Source organism: Mastigoproctus giganteus, chromosome 5 (assembly GCF_048544385.1).
Source record: "Mastigoproctus giganteus isolate SK-2022 chromosome 5, ASM4854438v1, whole genome shotgun sequence".
NCBI lineage: Eukaryota > Metazoa > Arthropoda > Arachnida > Uropygi > Thelyphonidae > Mastigoproctus > Mastigoproctus giganteus.
The window spans coordinates 43,441,542-43,456,418 of record NC_143579.1 but is presented as its reverse complement, the minus strand read 5'-3'; the positions used below and the strand labels follow the sequence as shown (position 1 = coordinate 43,456,418).

At 35.6% G+C, this 14,877-nt stretch overlaps 1 protein-coding gene across 1 annotated transcript in view; it reads left to right on the top strand.

Annotated features, from left to right (window-relative positions):
- Nucleotides 1–1,686: 1,686 nt before the first annotated feature.
- The window catches only part of LOC150085336 (neprilysin-like), a 70,508-nt gene continuing 57,317 nt past the window's right edge, over nucleotides 1,687–14,877 (top strand). Inside the window, exons 1-2 of the mRNA XM_090374531.1 lie at nucleotides 1,687–1,755; nucleotides 9,931–10,037. Of these exons, the coding sequence (XP_090230657.1) occupies nucleotides 1,687–1,755; nucleotides 9,931–10,037 (176 nt within the window). The remainder of the gene's footprint in view (nucleotides 1,756–9,930; nucleotides 10,038–14,877) is intronic.

Below are 14,877 nucleotides of genomic sequence, written 5' to 3'. Positions count from 1 at the left end.
GAATGGTGTGATTTTTTTTTTTTTGGCTGATGCTGCATAAGCTCCTACACTTGCTTTCTTGCATCATGTGCCACTACTCCTACTACTACTACTAAATGCAAATGCATGGAAATTGTACTTCATAAAGCAATGGAAACATTGCTTTATGACCTAATGAAAACATTTCAAAAAGGGTCACTTTAGGCAAATACTGTATGTTACATTAAAATTGACTGTAGTTGTAATTATAAGTACAGTATAATACTATGTACAATTTTCTTTATTTTTTAAAACAAGTAAAAATATTTTTAAAAAATGTATGTATAGGGGGATGTATTTTAGAAAAAGGCACAAATCCATAGAAAATTATATATTAAAAAAGTTATGCTAATTTAAAAATGTTCACTGGCCAGGTTGACTGCTGCCTTACTTCTAGTGTTAATACCTCTCTTGCTATATAGCTATTCCAGTGTATAAATAGAAATTTTTCTTAGTTTTGAATGATTCCATCAATGAAAATGGAAAACAGGAACCCTTATTCTCTACGTACTAAATGTAGAAGCATCTCAGTACTTAAAACATTTTCCCAAATGAGTATAGAATATTCTTGGAGAACAATAATATTTTCAGAATACTCTCAGGAATTAAATATTATGTAAAAAGCATATATTGACTAAAATAGGCCTGACGTAGCCCAGTGGTCAGGAGCGAGAGTGCATAGCACGTGTTCCTTGAGTGGACCGGGGTTCAAGCCCGTGACTACTAAATACGATAAATATTTGTATTGACGATTTATTGTAAATTCTACTGACTTGGTTGTCGTGCCGGAGTATAAACATAAAATTTATTTATTTATTTGTGTAAAGCTGTCAAGTATTTTGTGATGCCAAGACACTTAACTCCATGTAAATGTAAGCTTAAATTGTTAGTTTAATGTGAACAAATTCTGATTATACAAAAGAGCAAAAAAGAAATTAACATTAAACAGCACAAAAGCTGCATGGTGTAACCAAAACAGTCAGAATCAGTGTGCAAATGAATCCAAAGATTGGGTTTAAGACATTATCAAAAAAAGTTGCTCAGTAGCTGAGTGCAGGATTAACTTCTGTGTACTCATAATTCCAATACATGATAACAACTGAATCTACAACAACTTTATTTTCCAAAATTTGTCTTTTATGATGAAAGATTACTTTGTAAAATACTTTACTAATTTTTTGCAAATTGTTCTTTTTAGAATATTCTTCAGAAGATTATTTATCCTTCAGCATTATTTATCATTAGACTGAAGTACTTTATAATTTGATATAAAATGAGTTGCAAAAGACAGTCAGCAAAACTTTAAAAATATTTAAATTGAAGTAATTTGTATTTTATTATTCAAGAAATTTTCGTTATGTAAAATTGCATGCTGATAATTGTAGGCAAACGATTTACTTCATAGCCAGGCATGGGGGAGAAACCCCCCCCCATAGATATACTATATTGAATTAACTACATATGGCAACATATAATAGAAAATAGCTTTTTTGTTCATTTTAGTTCTGATGTCAGCATTTTGGAGATGGCACCTAGATATTTTTATAATAGGATTCATCACCAGAGAAAATGATTAGTTTAGTATATCATAAGAATTTTTATAAATTCCCTTGTGATCAATATATTTAATGATATATTCTGATATACAGTTTTTTGTAGGTAAGGAGAATGAAATCAGACCTCAATTATTTGAAGTTGATCCCTGAATATGATGAACTAGATGAGTATTATTCAAAAGTAAGTATTTTTATATCTTCTTACTTTATAAGATAAGAATTATTAAAAATTGTTACTGATTATAAATTGTATCTTTTGCAGAAAATGTTACAACATTCAAGAAATAGTGAGAGTCAGAAGTTCTCAGGGTGCTGTAATATCCCTAGGCAGTTACTCATAATTCTTTGAATTACAAATGATTTATTGTTTCTATTGCTGTAATATTGGTACCAGTAAAAACCTTATTTTTACTTTAATGGGATGCCCAACACTTTTCATAGAAAGTCCATTCATTTTGGAGCTTATTAACAAATTTTATAATATTAAGTTCATGTAGTCAAGAGCTACTCAGTATTGGTGTTAGTAGTGGTAATAACGCATGCTTATACAGCTTCAGCCAAAAAAAATGCCCTTCCGCATCCCTGTCCATTCTCTAATGATTTGACTAGTTCTTTTTTTCAATTTATTCAAATTACCCACTTTCACAACACCAGATGGAAATTTGTTCCACAATCAGTTTGTTACAGTGTTGTCCTATTTTTGCATTTTTTTCATTATGGTTTGTTACATTGGAGTTGTAATTGTAACAACTCCTGATTGAGGGAGAGGCATTTCCTCTGGATAATAGGTTGCATATAATATTTGTTTTACCTCATCATGGTGTATAGGCATTTTCCTATTACATATAAATGGAGATGTGCATTCACATTTCCAGAGTAGTGTGAAAGTGGGGAGCAAAAAACTTTCAGGAGTGGCATCCAAAATAAATGGGGTAAAGGTAATTGTTTTAATGTAGTATAGCTATGCTTATCATAGGACTTTGTTTCCTAAGTTCCAACTGTTGTTGTCGAAGTTGATAGCTTAAATAAATTCAAGGAAGAACTGGACAAACTTTTGGAGCAAATGGATGGGTGAAATGGGAAGGTTTTTTTTTGCTGTTGCTATATAAGCTTGCTTTCTTGCATCATATGCCTCTACTAATACTAATGCTAAGTCCAGTATATGGTCATATTGTTATAAATTTTATATGTTTAATTTGGCCATAATTTGCTACATGTTATTAAGTTAAGCATCAAATGTAAGCTTTAAAATTCAGCATCTAAATTTAGCAGTGATATTAATCATATATATTTTGTATCATTAGATCAGGAGAACAGAAATGTATATGCATTACATATTTTGTTCACTATCCCCAGGGGGGGTCACATCTTGTGAGTATGGGCTTAGCATACCCAGGGTCCTGAGCTGGATATCATTCTTCTCGGCCCCGAGTGCCAAGCGATATTAGTGACCACAGCGCCTTTTCATAGTGATTATCTGATACGCTTTACTGTAAATACGTTTCTCCTGAGTTTCGCAAGTCCGTTAACTCTTGAGCATTATAATTAAATAGATCTTTCAATTTATATAACCCAGAAAGGTAAGCACCTTTCTTTAACCCCCTTTTTTATTTTTTCGTTAATACTAACCTTTTCTTCGCTTGGGTCACTAGGCGGCACCGCTCTTGCCTCCACGTGGCAGGGCTGGTAACCTGGGAGAAAAAGGTAATCTCCCGGGGCCAAAAAGAGCATGTCATGAGTAAATCAAACTCGGACTTACCTGTGCTGCCAGATGCACCCCAGTCAACAAAAAAGAAAGATAGTTCTATTGCTGGAACTTCAAAACGGCAGAAAACTGACTCTGACATCTATCCTACTCCAACTTTCCTGATCATGCACTCAACTGGTGAAAATGCAATTGGCAAAATCTCGCCATTTAGGGTACAGAAAGAATTAGAAAGCAGAGCTGGAACTCCTAAGTCTGTAAAAAGACTTAGGTCAGGAGATATTCTGATCGAGACCTCTAATAGTAAACACTCAGAGCGACTCTTGAATATTAATCTCTTTGCTGGAATACCAGTTACTGTGACACCCCACAGATCACTGAACACCTCTAAAGGAGTGATCTCTGATTGGGATTTAATAGATGTATCCGAAGAGGAGATGCTTGAAGAACTTAAAGAAGAAGGCGTTATACAGGTCAAGAGAATTTCCACCAGAAAAGAAGGAGTTCTGACTCCTACACGTAATCTCATTTTGACCTTTAATACACCACATCGCCCAACATCCATCAAGGCTGGATATCTGGTCTGTAATGTCAGACCTTATATTCCAAATCCCCTACGGTGTTTCCAATGCCAGAAGTACGGACATTCCCAGACAGCTTGCCAGGGAACTCCTGCTTGTGCAAAGTGCGGGTCAGTTGAACACAACTGCGAAGCCTGTACTGCACCCCAACCGATATGCCCAAACTGCAAAAAAGATCATCCCGCTTATGCTAGAACATGTGAACGCTGGAAAACTGAGAAACTTATTCAGATTTATAAAACCAATCATAACGTGTCCTATCAAGAAGCTAAGCTAAATATCTCACCACCAAACCTTGCAAATAGATCTACGTATGCTCAAATCACCAAAAAATTCCAATCAACCGCATCGCAAACTGAACTAACAGTACCCCCAAAAGAGTCTTTCTCGAACTATGTAAAAACACTGTTCAATGCATCTCAAACTCAGGCAGTCAATACGCCTGTTTCTATACCAATCGAAAATCTCCACTCCCCGGATGAAGGGCACAAAGAAAAACAAATCGTAACTTCTGCTCACCAACAGGAAATGGATACTAAGGAAATACCCACAGATGACCCCGTCCTACACATTTTTGTAGAAGAAGAAATGGAAACAGAAAGGCCCTACTTTCGAAAGAAAGATAAAAACAAGAGTGAAAAACAGAGAACCTCAGCACCAAGAAAATGCTCGGAAAGTCTAACTAGAGATAAACAATGAACACAATAATTCAGTGGAATTGTCGTGGTTTCCGTGCCAATATTAATGACCTGTACGACCTTACCTATAAATATACACCAATATGTCTCTGCCTCCAAGAGACATATTTTAAACCTCAAGACACACCAAAACTGTCTCATTACAATATCTTTAGAAAAGATAGAACCGATCAAAATACTGCACATGGTGGTGTAGCTGTTATAACAAACCCTTATGTTCCTGTCAAACAGGTCTTACTGAACTCTCCCCTCGAGGCAATAGCGGTCCATGTAGCTGCTGACATCCATATTACAATCTGCTCCTTATATATTCCACCAAGCTTTTCCATCCAACAAAATGATCTAAACAACCTCATAGCTCAATTCCCCACACCTTTCCTCATTCTGGGAGACTTAAATGGTCATCACACACTATGGGGTAACAACAATATCGACCAAAGAGGAAAACTAATTGAAAAATGTTTAGATGATAACAACCTTCTCCTTCTAAATGACGGCTCACCTACCTATGTTCACCTTCCTTCTGGAACATATACTGCAATAGACCTGTCTATCTATTCTGCAACTTTGTATCCTACTCTAAAGTGGACGGCAAACAATGATCCACTGCATAGTGACCACTTTCCCATTACAATTGAATTACTAAATAAACCCTCTTATCATCTTACTAGAATTCCTCGGTGGCTAATTGATAAAGCAGACTGGGAGATTTATAAAAAATTAGCTAAACTGGACCCTGAAATTATACAAAAATCCCCAACCAGGGAAGCGGTTGAGTATGTCACAAAAACCATACTACGCGCAGCAGGACAAGCTATACCAAAATCCTCCTCAAAATTACCTGAACACCCAAAAATATGGTGGAATGACGAATGCCGTGCAGCAAAAAGAGACCAAAATAAAGCTTGGAATACTTTTAGGCGCTATCCAACCACCGCTAATCTCATTCAGTTTAAACGCGTTAGAGCAAGAGCCAGGTATGTTAGACGCAGTAATAAAAAGGCCGCTTGGATTCGCTTCACTTCAACCATCAATCAAGCAACTCCCACACATAAAATTTGGAAAACAATCAGGAAAATGAGTGGTAAATATCAAACGACACCTCAGCCTATCATGGAATGGAGAGGGCAGAACATTTCTGACCCTACCCAAATTGCCAATATACTAGGAGAAACTTTTGCCAAAACATCAGCAACAGAAAGTTACATACCAGCCTTCAGAAGATTCAAAGCAAATTCAGAAAAAGAAAAGTTAAACTTTTCTTCAAAAGCAGAAGAAGAATATAACTTACCATTCACTATCCACGAACTACATAGAGCCTTGTCAACATCTAGGCGTAGCGCTGTAGGACCGGATAATATCCATTATTCGATGATACAGGAACTAAGTGCTAAATCACTGCAGTCACTTCTTGATCTCTTCAATAGGCTCTACCGGGAAGACACATTCCCTGAACAATGGCACCACGCTACAGTCCTTGCATTCCTTAAACCAGGAAAAGACCCAACAAACCCTACTAGCTATAGACCCATTGCCTTGACCAGTTGCCTTTGCAAAATTCTGGAAAAGATGGTGAACCGTCGACTGATATGGTACCTGGAAAATTTCAATCTCTTACATTCTGCACAATTCGGCATTCGACAAAACAGATCAACACTAGATATACTAGTAAAACTAGAGAATTCCATTCGGAATGCATTCCTTAGATCGGAACACCATGTAATGGTTTGCTTTGACATCAGCAAGGCCTACGATTCCACGTGGAAGTATGGAATACTCCGCGAATTACACCGCCATGGACTTCGGGGCCATCTTCCGATTTTCATACGCAACTTCCTAGACAAGCGAACTTTCCAAGTTCGATTTAAAACTTCACTGTCGGAACTATTTTTTCAAGAAAAAGGAGTTCCCCAGGGCTCTGTACTTAGTGCTACACTCTTTATAATTGCAATAAACACCATTGCTGAACAACTTCCAAACACTATCGATAAGGCACTGTTCGTAGATGACCTTAGTATTTCTTGCCATGCGAAAAACATGAATACGATCGAGAGACAGTTACAAGGAGCAATAAATAAGATCAGTACATGGGCACAAACCAATGGTTTTCAGCTTTGTTCTCAAAAAACGTTGTGCATCCATTTTTGCCGACAACGTAAATTGCACCCACACCCGGAACTACAACTGAAGGGACAACCAATAGCAGTTCAACCCAGCATACGATTCTCAGGAATCACCTTAGATCATAAACTTACATTCCTGGAACATATTAAAAGACTAAGAACATCCTGCCAACAAAAATTAAATATTATCCGGGTTCTCTCAGCAACAAAGTGGGGAGCTGATCGCCTTACCTTATTACGGCTATACAGATCTTTAATAAGATCAAAACTTGACTATGGGGCACCAGTGTATAGCTCAGCAAGGCCTAGTGTCCTTCGCTGGCTTGATCCTCTCCATCATAGTGCAATACGCATTGCTCTAGGAGCATATCGCACGTCTCCAATACATAGTCTATATGCCGAAGCTCACGAACCCCCTCTCTCTATCAGAAGGCAACAACTTATATTACGCTATGCATATAAAATAAGATCTATGCCTGAACACCCAAATTGGGAATTACTTTTCACCCCCCAACACAGCAGGTTATACCATAACCGCCCTACTGCTAACCGACCATTAGGTATAAGAATAAGACATCTTCTAGAAGAACTTAATCTGAGTTTTGATAATATCTCAAATACCCCTCCACTATTCCTTGCTCCGTGGAGCATTACTCCACCTTTATGTGATAAATACCTTAATAAATGGTATAAATCTGCACTACATAAAGAAAATTTTTTGCAATTGTACCTTGCAGTGGTGGAGCAGTTTCCAAACTTTGTTGTAGTTCATACAGATGGGTCAAAGAATGACACCCACGTTGGAATTGCCGCAGTTTTCCCGAACATAACATTGGCCTACAAACTGCCATATGAGTTCAGTATATTTTCTGCCGAACTATTGGCAATTCAGGTTGCACTGAAGCATATCGAGACCTCCAATATTGAAAACAGCATAATTTTCTCTGATTCTCTAAGTGCACTTCAAGCCCTTGAAAACACCATGAACATCACCCACCCAGTCGTAAAAGAAATAACAAACTCTTTATATACCTTATCTGAGCTTGGAAGAACCATACATTTCTGTTGGGTCCCAGGACATATGGGAATTCCTGGAAATGAATTAGCGGACAATGCCGCAAAAGCAGCCGACTTACCACCTGATGTACAGTGGAGAGTTCCACATCAAGATTATAGACGAATAATACATGAAAAATGCATGTACCAGTGGCAATCAACGTGGCAAAACCAACTTGAAAATAAGCTTCGAAGTATCAAGCCAAATCTTGAGCAATGGCCTTCAAGTCTCAGTGCAATTCGACAACAGGAGGTAATACTAGCTCGTCTCCGTATAGGTCACACTAATATTACTCATGGTTACCTTTTAAGAGGGGAGATTCACCCCCAGTGTGATCACTGTAAAACAGTGCTTTCAGTGAAACATATCCTTGTGGAATGCACAAAATTTGCAATAGAACGCCAGAATCACTTCAATCCAGCCTCAACTGAAGAACCACTAACGCTTAGTTCACTTTTGGGCAATAAAACAGATGTCTCAAAGATTTTTAACTTTCTCAAGTCAATCAATGTATACCACCTCCTTTAGCTAGTCAACAATCAGTTTCCTGACTGTCGATCCTTAAAGAAATAGCATAAATACTAACCTATGTATGGCGCATTATGGCCATAGACGCCCATGCGCCAAAAAAATCCCCAAACAAACAAACAAACAAACAATCATTCTTCTCTTTTTTGATGATTCCCTTCTACTTCTCTCTTTTTCTCTCTCTCTCTTAGGGTAACTCAGAAATTTTTATTGGCTGGTGCAGCATAAGCCTCAGGCTTCCTTGCGCTATGTGGCTAGTAATAATAATAATAATAATTTCATTTGAAAATTGATCCTTTCAAAGCCCCTGGTAAGCGAAGATTAAAGTTTATGTGAATGAATAATGGTACGAATTCTTATTTGCTTGTTTTGTGATTTCATATTTGTTTTCGTGTTCATTATTTTTAATAACTTTCGCAGGCTAAACACAGCATATAATCAGGTAACAACAGCCGATTAAGGTTAATATGCAATGGTGGGTTTTATTTTATTTGATATCAGTCAGGCTACATTAGAACTAAAAGTTTATAATATAATAAGCTTGTGTTGCATTAATTAGGCTCCATTAGAACAAAATACTTTCTAATATAATAACTGTATATATATAAAAATATGTAAGGACATGTTCCTTGTGGTGTATGAAGAGATACTTTTTGAAATATTCCTTCATGCACCACATGGCAATTCATATCGGATTTATTTTTCACTGTTTCATCTGGGAATTGTCGTTAGAAGTCACCTGCTGTATGATAAGGGATCAGCAAATCCCTAAACTGGTCATCACCTTCTATTCTGTAGTGTCTCAAGCAAAATAGCAGAATAACCTATAATGTTGCCATTCAATTGAAAGTAGGGCAATACCTAGGCTACTTGTTAAAGTGGTGCAGTTTGTTCTGCTTGCTATGAAATGTAAGGCCATAGCATTCTTCTGTGCAATTTAAACTGTGTAGACCAAAAAATAATAATAATAAGTAAAATAGAAGTATTAGATGTACAGTACTTTTCACAAGGGCACAAAAACTTTATGAGAATTATTCTTCATTCTGGTGAAACTAAAACAGTTTTAATACTGTCAATTTTTAAATCATGATTATTATGCTATTAGTATCCTATCCTGTACAACTCATTGGCTTGTTATATTAGCAAAGCATCTGTTCTGTTAATGTATTGATTAATATAATAGCTCTAGGAATGATTCAGAAAAAAAAAAAAAAAAAAACCTCTGCTTACTTTCATTTACCAGTTCAGTTTTGAGCTAGTAAACAAAAGCAGTATAAATAGTCAGTTTAAGATATATGCAGTACAAGAGACAGCATTCAGGAATTACATCTGTTTTGATCTCGTCTCGTCGGGCTAGCCGAGTGGGTAAAGTACCTGCCCGGCAACCCAAGGTCGTGGGTTCGATTCCCGCCTCGGGCTTGGATCAAAGTACTGCAAAAACCTTGGGAGGTGCAATATGGCCATAGAAGTCGATGCGCCAACAACTACCAAATAAAAAAAAAAAAAAAAAAAACAGATCTCGTCTCGTAATTTACTCATTTTTTTTTTTTTTAATTTTTTTGGCATTTTAGAAATTTGTCTCTGATATTTGTCTTCCATTTAAATATCTGAATATTTTATATAATTAGTCATATCTGCTATTTATGTCATATTTTATGTTTTAGTTAGAAGTCATGGAAGACACTTTCTTAAACAATCTCCTGAGATATGAAAAGTTTGAATTCTATAAGCAGCTGGAACCTGTTATTTATCTTTTGGGAAATTCTACCAGGTATTATTTTTTCCCCCTTAAAGCTATTATTTTTTCACAGGGTTAATTCAGAACATGGATATTTGTTAATATACAGAATTCTGAAGCAAGCAGAATCTGAATTCGAATTCTTAATATATCATATATTATTTAAATGAAAGTTTCTTCTTTTTAATTTAAATTTATTTACAATTGATATCTTAAAAATAGCACTCACAAAATAGCAGCTCAACAGAAATATGATTTAGAAAATCAAATTTAAAAGTTTATACTTTAGAGAATAAAAGTCACATTATTTAGATAAACCTTGATTGAATTTTTTCAGATTTCATATTTTTAATAATTACTTTAAATCATATTCATTTATGTGAGAATTAAACATTTAGGGAAAAATGTTTTAACTAAATTTTAATGGAAGCTGGATTAAAAAAAAATCCAGATTTCAAATCCCAGTATTTTTGGATGAAATATCATGTAGCTTAAAAAAATAATAACGAAAAAAAGTTTAAGAATAGCAGAAATTTAAAATAAGATTCAAGTTATAATATTTGAAGTGTCCCATTGATTTCAATGTATTTTGCTGCTAGTTTAACACTTTCACTGCTGGAATACAAACTTCATTCAAAATGAACTGCAAGTGTTGTGCCTTAGAACAAATATGCATCCATTCAATTGTGGTCAATAAATGAGTGCCATAAAAGGGAAAGGCACAGGAAATGAATAACTGGTCGATATCAGCACACTGATTGAACCATGGGCTATTTTGCATTACTGGAATTTTCTTAGTGTCAATCACATTGTCTAGAGCAGTAGTTTTCAACCGGGGTGCTGCAACAACATCCCAGGGGTGCCATGTAATTTGTGTTTAAGTTACTTAAACTTATTTTTTTTTAATTTATATATTTATTTCATTATAAAAAAGGTCCATCCTTATCTTACTTATGTAAGTTAGGATTTTCTGTGCTTACCATTATAAAACTAGCAAGAGGGAAAGACTACAAACAATTGAGGCAGAAATGAGAGTATGTCTCTCAAATATTCCACCTGATTTGCCTTTAACCAATGGGTGGTTGATTGCTGGAACAAACTTCCATCTGTCATTGTAGAAGTTGACAGCTTAAATAAATTCAAGGCGGAACTAGACAAATATTTGGAGTGAATGGATTGGTAAAATGGGAAGAGGTTTTTTTTTTTTTTTGGCTGATGCTGTATAAGCTTGCTTTTTTGCATCATATGCCTCTACTAATGCTAATACTAATATCAAAAAAGATATGTGAATCACACCAGTCACAAATATCACATTGAAAACTTAGTGTTAAATACCTTCCATTGTATGGTATCTTTTTAATTTTGTGGTGATCTATATAAAGAATAAAATTATTATATAAGTATATACGAAATTTTTAGAAATCTTCAAGTACCGTGTTAACAGACTAGAAAAGAATAGCGAAAGCTTAAAAAGTGGTACTCACCTTGAAATTAATCTGCAATGGTTTACTTAGGTAGCGTGGTTAATGTTTAAGTTGAATTGTTAAATTAAAAAATTAAAAGGGAGGGAAGTAGGTAAAAGTTAACTGAGTTAAATGGGCGCAAGGAAACAGAAGTGTACACATCCAATCCTTAGTTGTCATCGGAATAAAAGAAAGAAGAATAATTAAAAACTATTTAAGTGAATCTGGTGAAGCCAATAGTCTTTACGAGGACTTTTGTTAGTTAAAGAACATCTTCAGTTGGCAATGTGTGGGGAGAGAACGCGCATGGTATTTTAAGAATAAAAATTATACTCTTGTGATGCCTTTTTTGACATGTGGGAACTTTAATCTCGAGAGGTTCCAAATTGGGGAAAGATTGAAGGGGAGTTTAGAATTTAGAATTTTGAGGTTAGAGTGGTGCTTGTACCATTCGATAACTAGAGCTTCATATTGAAGTATTCTGTAGCTGGATTTTAGTTTAATGATGGAAATGGCAGAATCGATGAGCGGGTTGTGGTTGTGAGTCTGGGCATGAGTTGTAAGTTCTGTGACAGATTGGTTAGACATGAGACTATGGAAATGGTAGTATGCACGGGTGTTGGATGTTTTTGATGAGCCAAATTTGGTAGTGGTACTTCCGATATAACATGTGTTGCAGTTTGGTTGACAATTAATGAGGTATATAATATTATTAAGGTCGTTTGTAGAATATTTGTATGTGTCTTTACAGGTGCTGAAAAAGGATCCTAATTTGTTGTAGGTGGAAAAAACAAGGGAGATATCAGTGTTGTTAAATAGGCGTCGGAACTGTCCTCCTAGTTCATTGTGGTAAGGGAGGACTATGCGGATGTTAGTTTTATTTTTGTCTTTGGTTGGGATGTTAGATTTAATTTTATTTTTAGCGTTAAGGATTGTATTTAAAATGAGTTGGTGGGGGTAACCTCTGGATATAAATTTGTCGGTAATATACTGTATTTCATTGTGAAGGTCGGTGGGTGAGGAACTGTACTTTAGTGCATTGTGAATTTGGTTATATAAAACTGCCTTTTTAGTGTTTAGAGGGTGATGAGAAGCAAAATGTAAGTATTTACCGGTGTTTGTATTTTTCCTGAAAATTTTCGTATTTAATTTTGTGCCTGTTATATAGATAGTGAGATTAAGGAAATTTATCTGATTGTTCTGTCCAACTTCAAGGGTGAATTTAAGTCGATCACCACTGTTAACCTCTCTTCCAGATCTTTTACACCCGCTGAACTTTCTGGCCTGGAATATGGCTTTAATTTTTTCCATCAAAAATCAACATTACCCTATAAAAGACTGCATTGTTGAACTCCAGTTCAAACTCGAACATCATCCCGATAAATGGCGTCTAATGCACCAAACAAATAGTATTATTAATACCAAACTTTCTTCCTGCTCTAATATAAAAAAACAACAGCTTATGGATTTACACAAACTCAGTAAAACTTCCAACGTTATTATTCAAAAAGCCGATAAAGGTGACATGATTGTTATAATAGATAAAGATACCTACACCGAAAAATTAGAATCCATCTTAGCAGACCCAAACACATACATAAATGTAAATAACCATAACTTCGTAAGACTCAAAAATAAACTTGACATAATTCTCAGGAAACTCAGGCAAAATAAGGAAATCAACCTTTCCACACTACAGCAAATTGGAATCCGCAATAACATCCTCCCCCACATGTTTGGGATTATCAAGTTACACAAAGCAGACCACCCTTTAAGACCAATTGTATCATATAACAATTCAGCTTTCGCTAATTTATCCTCCTTCCTGGTCAAAATTATAACCCCCCCTTACTAAATTTTCCACATTCAAGATCAATAACACCAATCAAGCTTTTAAAAAAATTAATAATATCACAATATCCGATACAAACATCCTAGCTTCCTATGACGTTACTTCTCTTTACACAAATGTCCATATTCCATTTACTTTACAAGTCTTACGCAAGTTCTTAGAAACAGACAATACCTTAACAAAACGTACCTCCCTTTCTATAGACCATATCCTTGAACTCACCACCCTTCTATTAGAAGCAAGATTTTTTAGATTCAACGAAAAAATTTTCCAACAAATATATGGCTTACCAATGGGACTAGGGATTTCGGCCCCATTGTCCGAAATCTACCTAGCCGCCATTGAAAGCCAAATTCTACACCCCTTTCCCCCTGAACTAAAATTATACATGCGCTATGCCGACGACATTCTTGTAGTAGGCAACAGATCCATTATTAATAACCTCTTTGTAAAACTTAACTCTGTACATGATAGACTTAAATTCACCCTTGAAATTGGACAGAACAATCAGATAAATTTCCTTAATCTCACTATCTATATAACAGGCACAAAATTAAATACGAAAATTTTCAGGAAAAATACAAACACCGGTAAATACTTACATTTTGCTTCTCATCACCCTCTAAACACTAAAAAGGCAGTTTTATATAACCAAATTCACAATGCACTAAAGTACAGTTCCTCACCCACCGACCTTCACAATGAAATACAGTATATTACCGACAAATTTATATCCAGAGGTTACCCCCACCAACTCATTTTAAATACAATCCTTAACGCTAAAAATAAAATTAAATCTAACATCCCAACCAAAGACAAAAATAAAACTAACATCCGCATAGTCCTCCCTTACCACAATGAACTAGCAGGACAGTTCCGACGCCGATTTAACAACACTGATATCTCCCTTGTTTTTTCCACCTACAACAAATTAGGATCCTTTTTCAGCACCTGTAAAGACACATACAAATATTCTACAAACGACCTTAATAATATTATATACCTCATTAATTGTCAACCAAACTGCAACACATGTTATATCGGAAGTACCACTACCAAATTTGGCTCATCAAAAACATCCAACACCCGCGCATACTACCATTTCCATAGTCTCACGTCTAACCAATCTGTCACAGAACTTACAACTCATGCCCAGACTCACAACCACAACCCGCTCATCGATTCTGCCATTTCCATCATTAAACTAAAATCCAGCTACAGAATACTTCAATATGAAGCTCTAGTTATCGAATGGTACAAGCACCACTCTAACCTCAAAATTCTAAATTCTAAACTCCCCTTCAATCATTCCCCAATTTGGAACCTCTCGAGATTAAAGTTCCCACATGTCAAAAAAGGCATCACGAGAATATAATTTTTATTCTTAAAATACCATGTGCGTTCTCTCCCCACACATTGCCAACTGAAGACGTTCTTTAACTAACGAAAGTCCTCGTAAAGACTATTGGCTTCACCGGATTCACTTACATAGTTTTTAATTATTCTTCTTTCTTTTATTCTGATGACAACCAAGGATTGGATGTGTACACTTCTGTTT